General features: G+C 44.3%; 1 protein-coding gene across 11 annotated transcripts in view; it reads right to left on the bottom strand.

Moving 5' to 3' along the window:
* Window positions 1-22,124, bottom strand: part of eps8a (epidermal growth factor receptor pathway substrate 8a) — a 29,757-nt gene that overhangs the window by 3,396 nt on the left and 4,237 nt on the right. For 3 of the 11 annotated variants that reach the window (XM_044108995.1, XM_044108998.1, XM_044108994.1), the window contains exons 2-22: window positions 19,034-19,105; window positions 16,352-16,419; window positions 14,920-14,987; window positions 14,680-14,841; window positions 14,259-14,408; window positions 13,799-13,881; window positions 13,594-13,727; window positions 11,003-11,076; window positions 10,684-10,810; window positions 10,114-10,202; window positions 9,935-10,009; window positions 9,705-9,853; window positions 9,214-9,370; window positions 9,005-9,138; window positions 7,894-8,005; window positions 7,602-7,742; window positions 7,477-7,512; window positions 6,524-6,550; window positions 3,666-3,891; window positions 3,254-3,443; window positions 3,047-3,179 (exon numbers count right to left, since the gene is read on the bottom strand). In XM_044108995.1, the coding sequence (XP_043964930.1) occupies window positions 3,047-3,179; window positions 3,254-3,443; window positions 3,666-3,891; window positions 6,524-6,550; window positions 7,477-7,512; window positions 7,602-7,742; window positions 7,894-8,005; window positions 9,005-9,138; window positions 9,214-9,370; window positions 9,705-9,853; window positions 9,935-10,009; window positions 10,114-10,202; window positions 10,684-10,810; window positions 11,003-11,076; window positions 13,594-13,727; window positions 13,799-13,881; window positions 14,259-14,408; window positions 14,680-14,841; window positions 14,920-14,987; window positions 16,352-16,419; window positions 19,034-19,083 (2,385 nt within the window). In that variant the 5' untranslated portion in view covers window positions 19,084-19,105. The remainder of the gene's footprint in view (window positions 1-3,046; window positions 3,180-3,253; window positions 3,444-3,665; window positions 3,892-6,523; window positions 6,551-7,476; window positions 7,513-7,601; window positions 7,743-7,893; window positions 8,006-9,004; window positions 9,139-9,213; window positions 9,371-9,704; window positions 9,854-9,934; window positions 10,010-10,113; window positions 10,203-10,683; window positions 10,811-11,002; window positions 11,077-13,593; window positions 13,728-13,798; window positions 13,882-14,258; window positions 14,409-14,679; window positions 14,842-14,919; window positions 14,988-16,351; window positions 16,420-19,033; window positions 19,106-22,124) is intronic. The other 8 variants (XM_044109002.1, XM_044108999.1, XM_044109005.1 and 5 more) reach the window with 6 other exon arrangements.

Raw genomic sequence — 22,124 nt, 5'->3', positions numbered from 1 at the left:
CCTTGTGGGCCAGCGAGGCGCTGCAGGTTTCACCTCCAGAGATCAACTAAGGTTTTTATGTCACTTAAAGATATTTACTCAACTCCAGTTGGTTTTCAGGTCAGAGTCTGTTTAATTTATTCTACAGGAAGCTGCGTCTGGGTCCGGTCCGTTTGACTTTACTGCGGTTCTGGCCAACAGAACCGGGCCGTGGAGGCGACCAGTAGAAACGGTACCTGAATGCAGCTGGTCAGAAGATCAGAGGAGACTCAGAAGAAAACCTGCAGGAGGGAAGCAGACGGCTGGAGAACCGGGACACGGACCGGACCGGGACCGGACCGGGACACAGACCGGACCACAGACCGGACCAGGACCGGACCGGGACCGGATCGGGACACGGACCGGACCACAGACCGGACCGGGACCGGACCGGGACACAGACCGGGACACAGACCGGACCGGGACACAGACCGGACCGGGACACAGACCGGGACACAGACCGGGACCGGACCGGACCGGGACACGGACCGGGACCGGGACCGGACCGGGACCGGACCGGACCGGGACACGGACCGGGACACGGACCGGGACCGGGACACGGACCGGGACTTGAACCGGACCCAGACTAGGACACGGACTGGACCAGACGGTGCCGGACAGAGACTTGGACCGGACCAGGTCGGGCCAGAGCGGCTGACTTATGGCTGGTTCTGCAGTGGTGCCAGTATGAAACGGTCCTGCGGTTCCGGGCCTCCAGGTTCTCCTGGTCCGCCAGGCGAACATCTTCATCATCTTCATCATCATCATCAGAAGTGAGATAAAGTCTGATTCATTTTTGGGGCCTGCCATGCAATGGCAGGAATCTGTTGCTATCCACCTATTACCGTTAATGCGGCTCGAACCGCTGAATGGACCCCTACAAAAGTGGTATCAAAACGTGCGGCTTGATCACAGCATTGGAGCTTTTACTTCTAGTGGGATTCTGAGTTAATATGGCGACAAAAAAAGCAAAAAACGCTTTTTGCCATTGTTGTGTAAAGGGACCGATTGGATGAGTCATCACAGCTGCCAGCTCATCACTGGCAATTAATTACCATAGCAACGCAACGATCAGCACCAACAGCTCAGACAGTCCGTCTGCTACATGACTCATGATTGGTTGAGAGAGGAAGAGGAGGAAGAAGGACAGCACACTGTGATGGTAGAGAACGGAGGGTGAGACGAGCGGACAAGAAGTGAAGAAAACACTCAAAGGAGTTAAAAACTGGACTAAAGTACGGAGGAGGAGGAAATTCAGGAAACGTTGGAAGAGCTTGGTCGCTGCGGGAGGGACGGGACCAGAGGAGCTAGAGCAAGTAGTCCTGATGAGTTTTGAGCTAAGCTAAGTGAGCTAGCCGCTTCAGCACCACGTGTTCAGCTGCGTTCAACGGAGAACAACGAAGTGAATTTCAACACTCTCCATGTTTTCCTATTGGATTTCAACTCATTGTTTTTTCTAACAGGCCTGCAACGTTTTCACTCTCCTGGAGGTCGTGAGTAACAAACTGACTGGGTTACATTTTGTTTAGAACTGGATATTGATATAATTGGACATTTCTTGTTTTGTCCTAGTTCTGAGGAAAAAAGGGTGGCCATTAATATTTTATTTATCCTGCCTTAGATGCTTCTGACTTTCCACACACTATTGACTATTATTTAGCAAAGCTTAGGTAGTTCGCTACAGCCTGTCAGCTTAAATAAGCTATTAGCAATATTCTGACTTATTAGCCATGTTTAATATGCTGAAAGGAGTAAGTAAAGTACAGACAATATGCAAGTCATGCCCCACATGCTACCGACAGCATTCACGCTAAGATTAGGATTTTGGCTAATTTTAGCTGATACACTCATTTTTAACATTTTAACAAGCCGATGTCTCTTGCAAAACAAGGCAGTTCATTAGCACTAGCCTTTTAAGCTATTACCTATATTTCTGACTTATTAGCCATGTTTAGTATACTGAATGGAGTAAGTTAATCATGGACAACATGTTAGCATTTTGGCTAATGTAAGCCAAAATGCTAATGTGCATTTTAGATGACGTTAGCATTTAGTTAAAATGCTAAATGCAATTTAGCTAACTGCTAAAATTAGCATTTAGCTAATTTGAGCTAAATACTAAAATAACCATTAGCTAAAGGTAAATTTAGCTAATCTTAGCATTAGCAAAATTTAGCTAAATGCTAATTTAGCTAATTAGCACTTAGCTAAAATGCTAATTAGCTAAATTAGCACTTTGGCTAATATTAGCAAAAATGCCAAACATCTTGGCTAATGCTAACATTTAGACAAAACGTTAGCCTTTTGGAAAATTTTAGCTCAGGCTCATTTTAATACGCTGAATGGCGCAAGTCCGTGTCAGTTGACATTCTAGTGATTCTTCTCATGCCGTCGATCGCGCTGCATCTTTCTATGGCATCGACGCTAACTTTCAGCGTCGGAACGTCGGGTCCAAACCGACAGGCGCGTTTTGGCAGGCCCCATTTAAATTTCTTCAGAAATTTTCTAGTTTTTAATCTGATCTTTTATTTCTCACATAATTATTTTATTAATTGTAAGACTTTTTCATATTTCTAATATGAATTATTTCTAATTCAATTTTATCCAGATTTCATGTTTAGACCTGAAGATACTTTGTAACTGGCAGCATATAATTAATTATTAATGTTTTTACATAATTCATTATGCAATACCCTTTTATGTAATATTTGAACAATAACATAAAACTGAATTTCTTAGTTTTGATTCTTTCTAATTATGTTAAAACAATGATTGTTTATTCAATATAAAATGTTATTTTAATTGTTAATTTCAATTAAAATTGTGAAATGTAAATTTTATTTAATTTGTCAAGTTATTTTTCTAATATTTTTATCCAAATATTAGGACTGAATTTGGGAAATTTCCTTTTTAATTTTTCCAGAAAATATCTTATTTTAGATTTTAAGCTATTTCTATATTTTAATTTGCAGCAACGTGTCAAACGTATTGGTGAGTAATTGGGTTAGGGTTTTTGGTGAGTTCTCACCTCCAGCGCCGCCTTCTGGACCGTCACCTGGCTGAAGACCCGCCCCCCGTCGTCGGGACAAACCGTCTTCAGCTCCTCCTTGTTGAGGGAGAACAGCTGGGCTCCGGTCAGAACGCCCAGGCTGCTGATCGTCCTGCAGAGAAACAGCAGGGGGTCACAACCCGGTCCGGCCCGGCCCAGAGACCCGGTCCGGTCCGCTGCACTCACACTGGGCTGAAGCCCTTGGCCTCCAGCCAGGCCTTCACTTCGTCTGGCGGAGAGTCGTAGGTGATTCCTGCAGCCGGCAGGTTGCCGCTGTTGCTCCGAGACGGAACCTGGAAATTTTTCTGGGCACTCCGACCCAACGTCAGCCGGTGGAGCAACTCGTCCTGGACCTCCTCCATGTTGGACTTCCTACCTGCAGAACCAGAACCACAACATGACACGAGAGGGGCGAAAAACAGACAAAGCTCAGCTAGAGTCCGGAGTTATCAGACGACAAATTCCTCGTAATGCCAACTTCCTGTCCACTACTTCCTGTTAACAGCTTCTAGTTTACGACTTCCTGTCCACTACTTCCTTTTTACAGCTTCCTGTTTATAGCTTCCTGTTTACAGTTTCCTGTGAGGAGTGAACTCACGTCCTGCAACAGCGGCTCTCTGGGCACCTGGATCCCTTGCGGCGGTGCTGCCGGCGTCGCTTGATGTGCTGCTGTTGTTGCGGCTAAGTGCGGCGCTGCTCGGTTTGCCAGGTTCTGTTGCGGGGGGGGGGAGCGGCGGCGTGGGGAGCCGATTGGGGGCGGGCGGCGACGGGACCTCAGACATCTGTGGTTTATCTAGGCTTGGGTCCGACTTTGTGGTCTGTTTCTGGAGAACAGAATCGCCTCAGTGTCTGGTTCTTATATTTGGAGCTTTATCAGAAGTTCAAAGGTCACTGTAAAGGTCTGCCTTAAAACCTGAAACTGAGGAAGCTATTCCTATTTCGTACTGCAGCTCATCACTGTAACAATATGTAGGTACTAGCATAAACATTAGCATGCTAACCCCTCAGGTTGGATGTTCTTCAGATTTCCCATCAGCCACATGAGTTCAGGAAGGACGTTTTTCCAGATGGCTAAGTTCACCTCGCTGCAGCAAACAGGAAGGGGCGGGACAGACTACTCCTTTTACTTACTTTTTTCTTTTGATATCCGTGATATATCTTCATTTTTAGGAAGGAGTTTCACTCTCAACATGTTTTAGAACTTCTCTTTTATTTACTACAGCGCAGCTCACAGTTTTTAACAAATTCTGTAGCTTTCTGTGTTCTTCTAAATCTGCTCCTTAGTTACATCTTTTTGGCTCTACTACTGCCTCTAGTGGTGTGGGGGTGGTAACACAACTAATATAATTTACTAAATGAGAATACCACAAAGTTTTTATTATTTGCTATTAATTAATTAGTGGGACCGTAAAAGATAAATTATAAAACACCATATTTTTTTCATTTTCTTAAGGATGTAGAGCTAATTAAATGACATAAATAAGACTTTTATATATTATAACTAACATCTATATATCTCCATCAATTGTAGGAGGAATAAATTAAATGAGACATGAAAAGCAACATGATCAACTATAATAAAAATACCATTTACAATGTATACATAAGAAACTTAATTGAACAAAAGTCAATAATGAACAAATAAATTAGATTCACAGGAGAAAAACTAATCTGGTTGTTACAACCAAGTTTGTTAAACAGATTCAACCAGCAAAAATTCACATTTTTGCTTATGTGGTGCCATATATGTTATTCTAAGAGATTTTTTTGTTGGTAGAGTCTTATATAGAAGAAAAAATAAGATAAAACTATTTAGTCTATTGAGGTGAAAATTTTCCTTCGACTCTAAAACTATAAAATAAAACTTTCATAGAATCGCAATATCAACAACTTGTACATCGAGTAAAACACTTAGCATGCTACAGGTAAATGTTCTCATTTAGTTTGGTTAAAAATTATAATTGCTCTATCATTAAATGACTCGTAATTAATGCTCTTCGGCACAGAGGGATGGATGCTCTCTGCTGAAATTTCTTGCTGTCTTCCATGTTTTTTCAGCAAACAGTTGAGACAGAGTTGTTTTACCTGCCATTCAAAGTATTCTTAAACGTTTGTCTGTTATTCTGCAGCTCATGTGACCAAACTAGCCAATGAGATGAAAAGTTAAAACTTTTAACACTGTCTTCTATACAAGCTCTAGTTGGGTAACCCCAAGATCACTGGGTCTCCTTAAAAGGTAGAGTCTCTGAAAACATTCCTTTTAAATAAAGAAATTAAATAAATAAATAAATAAATAAATAAATAAATAAATAAATAAATAAATAAATAAATAAATAAATAAATAAATAAATAAATAAATAAATAAATAAATAAATAAATAAATAAATAAATAAATAAATAAATAAATAAATAAATAAATAAATAAATAAATAAATAAATAAATAAATAAATAAATAAATAAATAAATAAATAAATAAATAGTGTTTTCAGCAAAGTTGAGCTGACTGTCCAGGAATGACCCAAGGTATTTAATATTTGCCTCAGTTTCAACAGGTTGGCCATCGACAGAAATCAGAACCACTTTGAGGTCTTGTTTAGGTTTAATTAGCTCTACATCCTAAAGAAAATGAAAAAATAATAAATAATAAAGACGTTGGGCTATTCTGATTTAGTAATGTAATTATGTTAGTCTTCTTACCACCTCCAAGCCACTAGAGGCGGTAGCAAGCCCGAAAAGATCCGACTAAGAAGCAGATTTAGAAGTATACAGAAAGCTACAGAATGTGTTAAAAACTGTGAGCTGAACTGAAGTAAATAAAATAGAGAAGTTCAAATACATGCTGAGAGTGAAAATCCTTCCTAAAGATGAAGATATATCACAGATATCAATAGAAAAGAAAAACGGTAGATCGGGAATTATATAAGAAATAGCGCCCCCTTCACTTCCCGAATACAATTGTCCCATTTCCAAATAAGGTATGAGACTGACAGCGGTCCCGCCCCTTCCTGTTTGCTACAGCGAGGTCCTTCTCAAGATGGCTGCAGTTTTAGAGCCTTTTAAACAAATTACCTTAAAATGTTTCTAATTTTTATGACGTGGATGAACTTTATGTCACATTAGATGTTTTCACCTTTTGTCATCATATTCATACAACTTTAATGTGATAATATTCATCAGGATCAGAAACTCAGAACTTCCTGTTAGCGCGTCTCAAACCAGCCGTCAACAGGAAGGAGAAGATGAGAGACAGTCGATTCAATGGTTAGCGTTAGCTCCTGCTAATTTAGTTATGCCTGCTCAGCTTGAGCCTGAACCAGGCAAGGAATAAAGACCAGCAGATGAAACATCCTGATCACGTTAAAATCAAAAACAGGATTTTGTTCTGCTGATGGATGTTCTGATTAATGGGTTATGAGATCTCTGGGATCCCGAACGATGAGGAAATGACGGTTTACCTCGTTTAACTCTCCCAGTAGCTGCTGCTGAGGTGAAATGGAGCAAAGATGGAGGTCAGAAGATAAAACATGTTTTATTCACCATAAACTCACTAAATCTGACCACCAGGAACTCTACTGTAGGAACACCGTCAAAAACTCAGCAATAATTTGGGTTATTTAGTCAGAAGAGAAAAAAATCAGGGTTCATAAGTCATATTGTGTTTTTATTTTTAAAAAGTCCATTTATAAATGCCACAGTTTAAAACTAAATAATTAGCTTTCAATTTATGGAGATATATATTTAGTTAGTAAGTTAAATATTTAGCCTTTGAATTAAATATTTAAATATTTAAACTAAATGTTTAGCTGTTCGTGGCTTCAGGAAGAGTTTTACTAAAACCCGTTTTTCTCTGCCAGGCTGAGCAACCCGCGGCTCCAAGCCGATTAAAGGAACAGTCCAACAATCTGCAGACATACAGAACCAGAACCCGTCCTCTGGACCGACTGGCTACACTGGTTCTGATGGGAAATGACCAGCTGCGGGTCAGAACCTCACATGGACTGGTTCACAGAACCTTCAGGCTCAGTTCCTCCAGAACCAATCAGACATCAAATCTACTGGGCTCTGATTGGACAGAAAACAGGAAGTAACCTAGCAGAGGACACAGCCAGACTATGATTGGACAGAGAAACTGGTTAAACCCAAAAGGTTCTGATCATCCCAGTGGGTCAGAACCACCATCACTCTGAGCTGAACATTCTGGAGAAAATCTGGAAGAGGACCATAATGATAACTGGGTCGGGTAAAGACCCGGTCCAACACTGAATGATGGTTCTGAGATACAGAGAGACGAAGACATGAATCTGACCCAAACGGTTCAGAAATGAGGGACTGTTCCTTTAAGAGACCCACAGCAAAGCAACCAGGAAGCAGAACCGGAGCATCAGAACCGGAGTCCGGCTCTTCCTACCTTAAACAATTCAAACTCCTTCTTAGGCATCATGAGCTTCAGCCAAGAGAAACGAAACACGGATGAAGGTGAGGAAGATGATGATGATGATGATGAAGGTGAGGATGATGATGAAGGTGAGGTACCTGGATAGTGTGGCTGTAGACCGGGTCTCCACGGCCGGTCAGGTCCGAGGTTCTGGTCAGCTCCAGGATGTTGTTTGGCACGTAGCCGGTGGCGCCGGTGCCGTTCCGGACCTTCCACCACTGCTTCCGGTCATCCAGAACCTGCCAGACAGAACCCAGGACCCGTCAGCTCTGACTCCTGATCTAGAACTTGTTCCTGACAGTTCAGCAGAACCTGTTTGTTCTGGTTCTGTGTTCTAAAGAAGCCGTTCATTCAGACCCAGAACAAAACCAGAGCTGATTAGCGGTTTACCTCGAGGAGTTCGTCTTTCAGAACCGACAGCTCTGTGTTGTTCCTCGCCACAAAGTCGTACTTTGATTTGGCAAAAAGGTTCTGATCCAGTCGGATCTGCGGATCCAAACTCCTGAGGGACAGAACAGATCACGATGAGAACCGGACTGCAGCAGCGCCGATACCAGGAGCATCTGAGAGTCTGTTAACGGATCCAAAAGACCCAACATGGGCCGGACGCCCTGGAGAAGTGTTCCCTGTGATTAGAAGGTTCTGGATCCAGACCCGACCCAGAACCTTCTGCTGCAGTTCAGAAGGATTTGAAGATGGAGGAAAGTCCGATCATCCGGTTTGAAAAGAGGAAATGAAGAACAGAATCAAGAAAGACGAAGAACGAAACTTCATCAGTTTAAAACATTAATAAATACATGAAGAAAAACAAAATTACATTTTTATCAAGAAAATGTAAAAATGTAACCAAAAATGTATAAAATAAGACAAATACGTTCAAATAAAGAAATAATTACAAATAAATACAGAAAACCCAATAAACTCTTTTAAATCTCAGAATAACTAATAATTGTTCATATTTTTTGTAAAAATTAAAATCTAGGAGTAGAAAAATTAATAGTTAATCTTTATCTTCATTGAATACATAAAACTAAATATCTAGAATTATTAAAAGTTTTGGGATGTGCTGTGGTGGTGCAGGGGTTCAGCACAACCCACATAAGGAGGCCTCAGTCCTCGTCGCAGGTTCGATTCCCGGCCTGGTGACCTTTGCTGCATGTCTTCCTCCTTCTCTCATTACCAACTTTCCTGTCAATTAACGATCAAATAAAGGCCACTAGAGCCAATAAACCCTTTAAAAAATAGAATTATTACAATTTTCAAATGTAAATAAAAATAAATCAATATTTTTAAACATGTTTAGTGTGATTATTAAAACCATCAAAATATTTTTTGTATTTTGATTCATCATGTATTTACTAATGACTGAGCCAATGAAGCGGCAGTGCTAGCCGCAGTGCTAGCGGCAGCGCCAGCGGCAGTGCTAGCGGCAGTGCTAGCAGCTGCGGCGTTGCCAAGAGGCGGGGCCAGTTCTCCAGGGCATCATGTGACCTGCGGTTACCGGTCCACACGGCGGCTGACGGCGTGTTTGAAAGCAGCCACGGCCGTGTTCTGGTCCAGGACCTGGAAGCGTTTGTGGGCGGAGTTATGGAGAGCGTACCCGTCAGCCAGAGGAAACCGCTGCAGCACCCCCTGCTGCAGAAACACAGAACACAAAGCGCGTTAGCGGCCGTCAGCACCAGAGCCCCCGGCGGGTTCCGATCGACCGACCTCCAGACCGCGGGCGTCGGCGTTCACCAGGCTCTCGGCCAGCTGCAGGAGTTCCTGCTCCCGACTCGGAGCCACAGCCGGAACCACAGGGGGCTCCCAGCCGTCCCGGAACCGCAGCGCCACCTGGGGGAAATAGTGGTCCTTTGGCCACTCCAGCCTGGAAAACACACGGAGCGGCAGCCATGAGATTAGTAACCATGGAAACAGACAAAGACCAGAGAGGCCCAATAACTACTTCACAGGAAACAGAGTAAATTATTCAGGCTGAACAAACATGAGAGAAACTTCTGCTGAGAACAAAAAGCAAATATGAAAATAGGAAAATCTCACTGAAGCTGACAGAAATCATTAGAAGAGCACAGAACCAGAACCAGAACTTTATCTATCCTGTTCTCTGTTACAGGAAGAAATATGAGCCAAATATAAAAACAGACAGGAACCTGAAAAGAACCAGGTCCAGTATAGAACAGAAAAAGGGTCATGGTTCTGACCTGCACTTGGTCCAGCCATCACCCAGAGTCACCCACAGGTGGCGCTCCTCGGCCGTTCCTGCGGCATGGAGGAACTCGATGGCGTCTCTGCTGAGCAGCGGAACCAGGACACTCCGGGCCAGCTCGGTACCGCCGGACGCCTGTACCACCTGGGGACAGAGAGACCCTGGAGTTCTGATCGGTTCTGTTGGAGCAGGTTCACTGTTAGTGATGTCACTTCCTGGACTCACCATCCTGAGCGGCGTAAACAGGAAATGGACCAGATCCACGGCACTAGGGTTCTGAATGTGGTCCTTCAGCTTTGCCTGCAGGTCAGAGCAGACGGTCAGAAGGTTCTGCAGAATCAGAACCAGTAACCCTACAGTCTGGATCAGAACAAAACCAGTTTAAAGGAATTGGAACCAGTTACCAACTGGTTGAAGGCATGTTTGAACTTCTGCAGGCAGTCCACAAACTCTTCTTCACTGGGAGGCCTGGACCTCAGGGACAGGACGCCCTCTGGTGGACAAAACGAACACAGTCACGTCACAATTGTATATTTTTCTCTTTTCATCTCCTGATTGTATTTTATTTACTTAAAGCCAATTATTGTGGATTCTTTGTGTTATTTCCTCAAAACAAAAACAATTAGACATTTTAGGAAACAAATAATTGAATTAAAATTAAAATATAAAATAGCACCAAGTAAACAATATTAAAATTGAGGTCTAGAAAGTTTTTTGTTCCATTTTGAAATGGAAAACAACTAATTTTGATCTTTAGTAAAACGAACATGGAAAATATTTAGTTGGGATTTAAAAATCAACTAAACCTAGCACTCCATAGTTTTCAAAATGTAAACAATTAAAAAATGTTAAATTTGAACCAACATTCAAATATATTTCAAATAAATAATGTATATCAAAATAAAACTCTAATTTTTTTATTGAAATCATTTCTCATATGTTGCATTAGATACAATAATGTTTGAATTTGCCACCTCCCGGCCCTTTCTTCTTGCCCTTTTTGCCCTTCTTCCTCCTGCTCAGCTCGGTGAACGCCTCGGCCGCCTTCTGCAGCTTCATCACAAAGAACTCCACGTCGTCCAGGATGTGGTTCAGGATTTGCTGCACGAACAACAACTTGGATTACGAGTTGGTTTGCTGAGGCATTAATGATTAAACCTGAACCAGCAGTCCGCCCGCTGCTCTAAACTTAAGCTGATTTTCCTCCAAACTCTGATTATGTTCAGATCAAACTGGGTCTGCAATCAGCTTAACTTTCTCCAAGCAGCAATCTGCGCCAGATGTGAGCCTCACCACATCCCGGTCCACCCGCAGCGCCGCCATGTCCGCCGCGCCGTCGTCCAGCGACGGCTGCTGGTGCTGCTCGCCTGCAACGCAATGCCACGCAGGTCATCACTTAGAACAACAGAGGGCCGTCCGGGAGGGCCGGCGTTCTGCAGCTCTTAGCGTCTCCGTGGTCCAATACGCTCCAATCAGCAGGTTCTCCTGCTAACGACCTCGTTAGGAGACTCAGTCGTGTGGAAGTGGAGAAACATCTACAGGTTACAGGAGACCAAACCTCCAGGCCTGGAGCCGCCCACCCTGACTAACAACACATCACCAACTGGACCCATTTATGACACTGTTGACCAAGACATTTTACTGAATGGACTGGAGAGTTGGGTCGGACTCTCCGGTCCAGAGATTAATTGGTCTGAATCTTACATAAAGAACAGGGATTTCTTTGTTTCAATTGGAAACTTCTCATCAAAGAGGTCAAAGGTCACATGTGGGGTACCCCAAGGTTCAATCCTAGGACCCTCTTATTCAATATCTATATGCTCCCACTCCCATGAAGTTATTATTTTTGGACGTAAAGAGGAAAAATCTAGAGCTATAAATCTAGAGTCATAGAGCTAGAATTATAGATCTAGAGTCAGTGCACAGCTTCAGTTATTACAACTAAAAACCAGCGATCAGCCCGAAACCTGGGAGTAGTGATGGACTCTGACCTGAACCTTGAGAGCCACATAAGTCGGCTCTCAAGTTACAAAGTCGGCCTTCTATCACCTGAAGAACATTTCCAGGATTAAAGGACTAATGTCTCAGTCAGATCTAGAGAAACTCATCCATGCGTTTATCTTCAGTCGTATTGATTATTGTAACGGCGTCTTCACAGGTCTGTCCAACAAATCAATCAAACAGCTACAGCTGATCCAGAATGCTGCTGCTGGAGTTCTCACTAAAACCAGGAAGATAGAGCACATAACACCAGTTTTAAAGTCCCTCCACTGGCTCCCTGTAGCTCAAAGAATAGACTTTAAAATACTGTTCGTTTATAAATCACTGAATGGTTTAGCACCACAATACATTAAAGATCTGCTGCTGTTGTATCAACCTTCCAGAACCTCTCAGGTTCTGGTTCTGGTTCTGCTCTGCATCCCCAGAACCAGAACCAAACAAGGAGAAGCAGCATTCAGCATCTATGCACCACAAATCTGGAAAAAAACTTCCAGAAAACTGTAAAACAGCTGAAACACTGACTTCCTTTAAATCTCAACTAAAAACCCACCTGTTTAGATTTTTATTTGAAATGTAATCAATTACTAATTTATTGACAGAATCTGACTATGTTGTGTTTTAATTGTTGATTCTATGTTGCATCATTTTGTGTTTTTGTGTTTGATTTGATGTAAAGCACTTTGAAATGCCTTGATGCTGAAATGTGCTATACAAATAAAATTTGATTGATTGATTCCACCAACGGACCCATTCCAATAACTGGACAAATTCACCAACTGGACCCATTCACTAACTGGACCCATTCCACTAACTGTGGAATGGGTCCAGTTGGAGTGTGTCTGAAAACTGAACCAGCAGGAAGAGGAGCTCAGACCAGCAGCCTCACCAGTCCACGAAGCTGCAGAAGAACAGATTAAAATCCAGATGAAACTGGATTATAATCTGCACTTTCAGGTTAGATTCAGGTTGTTGTGTTTTACTTATTAGAATTTCTAGACGATGGTCAGTTAAAGTAATATTTATTATCAGTGGAGAAACTTCTGCTAATAGCAAAGCTAATTTTTAACTTAAAATCTTAGCTGGAAACATTTAGTGCACTTAGCTTCTTTAAATTAATTTAGTCTAATAACCGCTAATTTATTAAATAAATTTGTTAATGAATAAATAATAAATGCTAGACAGTAAAAAAGCTCAAAATCTGTGTTAAAAGTTTGCTTTTCGACTTAATTATTCAAATTAGATGTTTATATTCATGCTCTTATTTTGACGTCTGTTTACAGCAGTTTTGTTTTGTCTTTTCCCCCCAAATAACTATTTAAAACAAGAAACACTAAAATGGACAGCAGAGAGCAAGATATAATATCTTAGAGAACATGTAGAGTGTGATGTGAGAATTAGATCGGTGCTTGAGCGTTCTCGTCCTGTCGATATATTTTGAGTGAAAGTTTGACTTCCTGACACACAAACATACAGGCTTGTGTGTAATAACCGAGTAGGACCTGCTGAGGGCGCTATTCTTTATTATAGCTCATGTTGTGTCATTGACACATGCTGGGTAAGGACATAATATATGCCAGCACTTTAGCAATAGCTTCCACTAGTATTTATGATAAATGCTTTAGCATTAACACAGCTAACTTGTTAGCTAGCGGTGCCAAACCCCTGATTATTACTGAGTCAAATTTAAGTTCAACTTCTTGTTATTGCATGACTTTTATTGTGAAAATCCAGCTTTAAGCGTAATTTTATTTGTTCCCAATAAATATTTGCCACTCACAACATGGCAGACGTTCTGTGGCACCGGTTCTGCACATCCACCAGGTCACTACTCCCCACCCCCAAAGATATTTACTCCCCCTCCTCCCCTCTATGACATCACTCACAGTGCTGCTGTTCATTGGCCCATGCCGACCAGGCAGCAACCCGCCCCCTGTTGTCCTGATTGGATGAGGCTGGCGCCTCGGGGGCGGGGGTAGTAGGTGGAGGCGGGATCATGCCATCGCTCTTCAGGATCATCCTGTAAGATGGGTCAACCAATCAGCAGCCAGCATTAGAAGCCGCATCAGGAAGTGTCTGAGGTTTTCTTACTTCAGCGTCTCGGGTCGTTTCTTCACTTTGCCTCCTTTGGCATCGATCATGGCACTTTCTACGTCCAGGTGAATCAGATTCGCCTGTTGGAGCACAACACCTTCAACACATTTTAGTTACACAAACTCAGAAAACACCAGCTGCTCTGTTGAGGCTGTTCTGAATGACGTCGTCAGTCAGATTTGGAGTACAACAGGGTCGTTTCCTCGGTCCCGATTGATTTCCTTTAAATGAACACATTACATGTCTGATCCTTAACTTCAATTAACTTTTAGGAATAAATCCTTCTACATCTGATTCCAGATGTAACATAAAAGCCCCAGGTGTGGAAATATTTCCATCAGAACCAAATTGACGAGATACAACACATCTGGAACAGCTGCCATGTACGACAGCGAAAGGTTGGCGCAACATCTGTGCTAAGATAAGACGGGTCAAGATCGCGGTCCTGGTCCGGTACCTTGATGTCGTCGCACTGGAACAGGTGCAGGTCCGCCTTGCTCTGACCCGAGTCTTTGCACACCAGCGCCAGGATGGAGTCGTAGCTGCAGGCGTTCATCACCGCCTGGCAGTGCTGGACGGAGCCGATGGGGAAGTTCTCCAACTCGTTCTGAAACACATCCAGACCGCCGGCGCGTTCAGCTCCGGTCCCGACCAATCAGCTGCAGATCAACCACCAGACCCAACCGTTTCCACTCCAACATAGATCTATGCCTTACAGACTCTAAATGTGAATTATTGGAGCTGAATGAATCCAGAGGGATTCCTCAGGGTGGCGTCCCAAGACTCCAACCAGATCAGAGCTGCACGTCCAGATAAAAGAAACATGCTGATCCAGAACCAGCCAGAGGTTCTAACAGGTTCTGGACATCCTGTCCTACCTGTGAGTCCAGGTCGATGAGGCTGACCGCCTTGTCCTCCACCTGCAGCAGCATTTCCTGCGTCCACACTTTCCCCTTGGCGTCCAGCAGGCGCAGCCGCCGCACGCCATCATCCACCGTAATCATCCCATCTTTCCGGTCCAAAACGAACGTGGTGAGGTGCTGCGAGACGGAGAGGTTCCTGAAGCTTCAGCAAACCCGACCGGTGGCTGGAGTCGGACCAGAACCAGCAGAACTCACCTCCACCTGGTACTGCGACGTGTCCGTCAAGCTGTTGATGCTGCTTCTGGAGAAGTTCTTCCTTTGTTCTGAACAAACAACACATTCATTCAATTTGGGAATCTGATAAGTTCATCCTGCAGGACGTTCTGGCGGAAAGTACGGAAGATGGTTAGGGCCAAGAAACGAAACATAAAAATATTGACAATTCTGAGTGAGTCTATGTCAAAATCCAAATAAGCATTCTTAAACATCTACCAGATATGTTGCTAGCACATAAACTTATGAATATAAAATCTATTTCTTCATGGTTATAAGATTTGTAAACCTGAATTTTATCCACACTGAAAATCTGCCCCAAATGTAATTTTCAAACTAGATTTGTCTCTGGGTGCAGAAACTATCTACACAATTATGATTCTAAGAAAAAAAAGAAAAAAAAAAAAGAGTGTGAATTGGTTTTTTTCTGTTTGTTGGCACTAATCCTCTTCCGCAGATAAGAGACACATGAGAGGTTCTAAATTTCTGATCTCAGCGTCAGATTTTAGTTTTTGTAAAGAAAACTGAATCACGGAATCAGTTTGAGGAAAATCCTGACCGACGGCGACCTTTGCTGAAGCAATGCATTACCATTGCTACGGTAACGCAGGTCATTTAACTTGAGGTCACATGAGTTCAGCTGCTCGGAGGAGATAAGACCCGGAGCGGATCGTTCAGTATTGATCCATCAATCAGCAATCGGTCTGCTTTGTTCTGACAGTTATCAGTCGCTCACAGCGGATCAACAACTCCTGATGCGTTCAGGAACGCTCCGTAAACCCCAGCTGCTGTCTGCTCTTCTCTCAGCTTCACTGCAGAACCCGTCCAGAAGTCTCAACAAAAAGTGGCCGGTTCCGAGGCCGCGGGAGCCAATCACAGCCGACTAGGCTCCGCCTCCCCAAGGGGACGGACAGAACCACACTCAGAACCGCCGTCACTCAGAACCACAACATGCTGGGAAACACACCGCCTCCCTCTGTGCTGCGACCTGATTGGGAGTCCAACTGGTTTTACTGGTTCCATCCTGGTGGTCCAGCTTTCTTCTTCGTGGTTCTGTTTCTGGGTCTGCGTGACTCCAGAACCAGAACCAGCAGCTGCAGCACAGAGGGCAGAGCGCTTTTCAGGGTTCTGATCCGGTTAGACGGTTCTGGTGGAGCAAAGCAGCTTGTTCCACCGGAACCGCTTCAAGACAGAACCCAAATGTCAGAATCAGAACCACACACCGGGTCACACCGGGTCGGATCGGACCGGGTCACACTGCTCACTTTTCTGACTTTTCTTTTTCTGTTTGGAAGACGATCGAAGGAAATACGATTCCTCTGGTCCTGTCAGGAGGACAGACAACAGCAGGGGGCGTTGATCCAGGTCCACAGAACCAGAACCAGAACAGAACCTGAACCAGAACCAGACTCACCATACTGGGCTTTGGCACCACTCTTGGCTTTATTCCTGGGGGGATCCGGAGACGGAGCACCGAGTCCGCTGGAACAGAAACGGATCGGTCAGAACCGCCTGGAGGCCGACTGGGCATCCAACCATCCATCCAACCAGGCATCCAACCATCCATCCATCCATCCAACTATCCAACCATCCAACCAGGCATCCAACCATCCATCCAACCAGGCATCCAACCATCCATCCAACCATCCATCCAACCAGGCATCCAACCATCCATCCAACCAGGCATCCAACCAGGCATCCAACCATCCATCCATCCAACCATCCAACCAGGCATCCAACCAGGCATCCATCCAACCATCCATCCAACCATCCATCCAACCATCCATCCAACCAGGCATCCAACCATCCATCCAACCATCCAACCAGGCATCCAACCAGGCATCCATCCAACCATCCATCCAACCATCCATCCAACCATCCATCCAACCAGGCATCCATCCAACCATCCATCCAACCATCCATCCAACCATCCAACCAGGCATCCAACCAGGCATCCATCCAACCATCCATCCAACCATCCATCCAACCATCCATCCAACCAGGCATCCAACCAGGCATCCAACCAACCATCCATCCAACCATCCATCCAACCATCCATCCATCCAACTATCCAACCATCCAACCAGGCATCCAACCATCCAACCAGGCATCCAACCATCCATCCATCCAACCATCCATCCAACTATCCAACCATCCAACCATCCATCCAACCATCCATCCATCCATCCATCCAACCATCCAACCAGGCATCCAACCAGGCATCCATCCAACCAGGCATCCAACCAACTATCCATCCAACCAACCATCCAACTATCCATCCAACCAGGCATCCAACCATCCAGGCATCCAACCAGGCATCCAACCAACTATCCATCCAACCATCCAACCATCCGTCCATCCAACATCCGTCCATCCAACCAGCCATCCAACCATACATCCATCCAACCATCCATCCATCCATCCAGGCATCCAACCAGGCATCCATCCATCCAGGCATCCATCCAGGCATCCATCCAGGCATCCAACCAGGCATCCAACCATCCAACCATCCAACCATCCAACCAGGCATCCAACCAGGCATCCAACCATCCATCCATCCAACCAGGCATCCAACCATCCATCCATCCATCCATCCATCCAACCATCCATCCAGGCATCCAACCAGGCATCCAACCATCCATCCATCCAACCATCCAACCAGGCATCCAACCAGGCATCCATCCAACCATCCATCCAACCAGGCATCCAACCATCCATCCATCCAACTATCCAACCATCCAACCAGGCATCCAACCATCCAACCAGGCATCCAACCATCCATCCATCCAACCATCCATCCAACTATCCAACCATCCATCCAACCATCCATCCATCCATCCATCCAACCATCCAACCAGGCATCCAACCAGGCATCCATCCAACCATCCATCCAACCAGGCATCCAACCATCCATCCAACCAGGCATCCAACCATCCATCCAACCAGGCATCCAACCAACTATCCATCCAACCAACCATCCAACTATCCATCCAACCAGGCATCCAACCATCCAGGCATCCAACCAGGCATCCAACCAACTATCCATCCAACCATCCAACCATCCGTCCATCCAACATCCGTCCATCCAACCAGCCATCCAACCATACATCCATCCAACCATCCATCCATCCATCCAGGCATCCAACCAGGCATCCATCCATCCAGGCATCCATCCAGGCATCCATCCAGGCATCCAACCAGGCATCCAACCATCCAACCAGGCATCCAACCATCCATCCATCCAACCAGGCATCCAACCAGGCATCCATCCATCCAACCATCCATCCAGGCATCCAACCAGGCATCCAACCATCCATCCAACCATCCATCCATCCAACCAGGCATCCAACCAGGCATCCAACCATCCATCCATCCATCCATCCATCCATCCAACCATCCATCCAGGCATCCAACCAGGCATCCAACCATCCATCCATCCAACCATCCAACCAGGCATCCAACCAGGCATCCAACCATCCATCCATCCATCCATCCATCCATCCATTTCAGATTTACTGAATGATTAATTAATTTATTGATGTGACAGCAGCAGCCTGCAGATCAATGACTTATCAATATAAACCGATTATTGATCAGATTGTCTGACTTCAGATCAACTGAATGAGCAGATTTTTACACGTTGAGCTGCTGCTGAAAGAGAGGATCAGCTGACAGATGGTACACACACACTGAAACACACACACGGTGTGAGCTCAGTGTTCTGAAGCTCAGCAGTTTTTGGGTCAGAGTCTGGAACCAGAACCAATTCTTTCTGCTGAGTTTAGCTTTATATTTTTATTATTTTTGATCAACAACAGAGATTCATACTATAGACGTTCTGATCCTCAGGGACAGAATAAAACAACCTGAACGTATCCGGACATAGAAATTCCCAAACAATCGGGAATTCTTCTGGTTCTGATCCGTTTTATTCCGTTTTATTCCAAAACGTTTCATCTTTTGGTTTTTCCACAACTTTAACATTTGAACTGAATAATAAAAACTGTAGATGTTGTAAAAGATCAAAGTTTTGAGTTAATTAAACGGCATGATGATGATGATGACATCATAATGATGTCATCATCATGTGACTTACTTGATGTTGGAGCTGAAGACGTTCAGAGCTGGAGGATCAAATCCGTTCATCCTGCAGAACAGCAACACTCAACTGGAAAACACACACACACACACACACACACACACACACACACACACACGCACACACACACACGCACACACACACACACACACACACACACACACGTGTCAGGGAAACAACCAGAACCAGAACCATCCAGGTGTAATAAACACCAGAACCTAAACTCCTAGCAGCTCTTTTCCTTTGGTCTAAGAAATCTTGATTCCCTCTTGGTTTCTTCCTTCCACCAAACTTTCCCCTCACTTCCTGCTGATATCTAATTTAGTGCTGAATTTTTCTGGAATAGTGAAGTGACTGAACCTCTAGTTTAACGCTGCTGATCAGTTATTGATCCTTGATTGATCCATCAGCCTGAACAGTCTGGATCAATTTCAGTCTGAAGCGTTTACTGTTTCTGATCCGCTGGAAACACCAAACCTCCTCACCAAGCTTCAGGTTCCTGAACCCATCACTCGACCCGTCAGAACCTCCCATCCAGGCTGAATAAACCCAGAGCTGATTTATGACCCAGTTTGCACCTTCAGCCACGTGTGATTACTTTTCCCAGGACCGGCTTTTATCCCTAGCCCGTTTCCATGGAAACCTGACTGTATATGCTGCAGAGCTGCCTGCAAAGCGGCGATTAGGGAGGAAAAGCCCACAGCTAGAAAAAAGGACCTAACGTTTAAAAGCATTCTGGAATGTTTTTCACCTGGACCTGATCCGGTTTAAACAGTTTAAAACTGGATCGTTTTTTTCTCGCAATATTACAACTTTATTTTTGTAATATAAAAAATTGCAATACAATTTCTCGTATTATTACAACAATTTTTCTCCTATTTGTACAACCTTTTGAGGATTTTATTTTTGTACGACTTTCCAACTTCATTCTGGCAGGATAACAACGATGATGTCATATCGTTACAAATTTGACCTCATTTTATTTGGACTTTGTCGCAAAACTCCCCGGATTATTTCTGTTATCATTCGACTTTTTTTCTGGTAACATGATTTTATTCTCTAAGCACACCTCACAGCCAAACTGTAAATTCTAACTTTTTCCTGACCAGTGAACGCACCATGCTAACATGCCTACAGGAGAAAAACAGGAACTTCCCCCAGCCAACAAGAGGAAGACAGGCTCTCCTTCCTCCAGAGCACCTGCCACCCCAAAGCTCCGCCCCTCTGATGATGTCATTGCATTTACTGGACTTATTAATAGAGTGGAGGTCAAAGGTCAGATTGATTCCTCCTGTTTGTTCTGTGTGGAGAGAGTGAACGCTCCCACATGGTTCCTCCTGACAACAGTTTTTATCTGAAGAGGAACTCAGAGGGACGGACACACACACACACACACACACACAGAGCCAGTCAGTGGTGTGTGAATCAGCTCCAAGCTGTAGGTCTCCTTCATGTTCTGTTTACCTGGATTTCACCGGCGGGGGAGGAGATTACTGTGTGTGTGTGTGTGTGTGTGTGTGTGTGTGTGTGTGTGTGTGGTCAGAGTCCACATGGGTGTAAATCTTTTCAATCCGCTTTAATTTCCACCACAGAACTGAAACTCTCAGCAGCTTTGTTCTCTTTGTTTCTGGTCCGATTGAAGCGGGCCGCTCCGCTGCATGACCAGGTAAAAAACACCTGAACAGGTAAAAAAAACACCTGAACAGGTAAAAAAAACACCTGAACAGGTAAAAAAAACACCTGAACAGGTAAAAAAAACACCTGAACAGGTAAAAAAAAACACCTGAACAGGTATGAATGCCTCCTCTGAATGGAACCAACTTGTGGTAGATCAAGTGTCAAACTGAAAGCTCAGAGCCAAAATATTATTTTATCAATCAAATCAAACAGTTTTTATCAAACTCCATCAACCTGTCTCTCCAGTTTGTCACAGGAGCTCACAGAGTCCACAGCCTGCCACACTTTCTAGCACTAATGAATAATTGTGAGCTTGAGGAGGTCCTTCCTGGTTGATGGGGCGAGTGACAAAAAGCTGCATTTACCGTCAAACATAAACTCCAATTATGCTAAATTTATTGCAAATAATTCTAAATGAACCCTAGTTTTTTTTTAAATCACTAAAGTGCGTTTTGAAAGCTGTTTCTAACTGTTTTAGTAGTTTAATGGGTTTTAGATATTCTGGCTCAACCAGCTCTTGAAAAGGATGAGGATGTTCGACTCCCTGGTCTGGACCTGTGCTTCTCCTCCGATCCGCCATCTTTGTTTGTTTATATAGGTTTGAATACAAAGTATCATAGCCTAGCCTAGCCTAGCCTAGCCTAGCCTAGCCTAGCCTAGCCTCTTCTTTGTTTCTGTTGTTGATTCTAGACTTTTCTTTCTTTCTATGGTGATTTTCTTGGAGCGGTTCGGTCGCCTTTGATGGTTGAGCAATAAATAAATCAATAAGTGATCAGAAATCATCAGAACTGAGCTGGGCCAGAAGGAACCTGGTTCCGGACCGGTCTCTGGACTTCCCCTCCAGTCATTCATTAAGTGATGACAGATTAGCCATTAACACGACCCGCGACTCGGTTCTGCTTATCGGCTAATCATTACACAGCTATTCATCAGCCTGGGCTCAGCAGAACCACAGAACCAGCAGTTCTAAAGGTCAGCTTGGACCAGAACCTGAGAGGTTTTACGGTTCTGATTTTCTTCCAGAATCATTTAACTCACAGATGATGGTTCTGACCCGGTGCAACAATCAACCTGGTGGTTCTGATCCAGTTCTTGTGTTGTTCTGCTGATTTATTGTCCTACTGTGGGTTTAATTCTTAGAACCATTTAAGCTCCGATTCGGGCTCTGTTTGGGTCTGGTTCGGGTTCTGGCCGTCCTCCATTCGTCCCAGTCCCGTTTCAGATGCAGAGGACGGGAATCGCTGGGATCACTGGGTTCACTGGGCCGGCCCGCTCAATCTATTGACGGAGCCGATTGATTAGAACCTCCAGAATCCAGGCCAACCGGGCCTCTTTAGCCCAGTAACCTACATGCAGCCTGCCCACGGGCCTGGGACCAGAACCACCTGCAGGCCCAGACCAGAACCTCCAA

The sequence above is a fragment of the Gambusia affinis genome, linkage group LG23 (assembly GCF_019740435.1).
Source record: "Gambusia affinis linkage group LG23, SWU_Gaff_1.0, whole genome shotgun sequence".
Taxonomy (NCBI): Eukaryota; Metazoa; Chordata; class Actinopteri; order Cyprinodontiformes; family Poeciliidae; genus Gambusia; species Gambusia affinis.
This window is presented reverse-complemented; position numbering and strand designations above follow the sequence as displayed.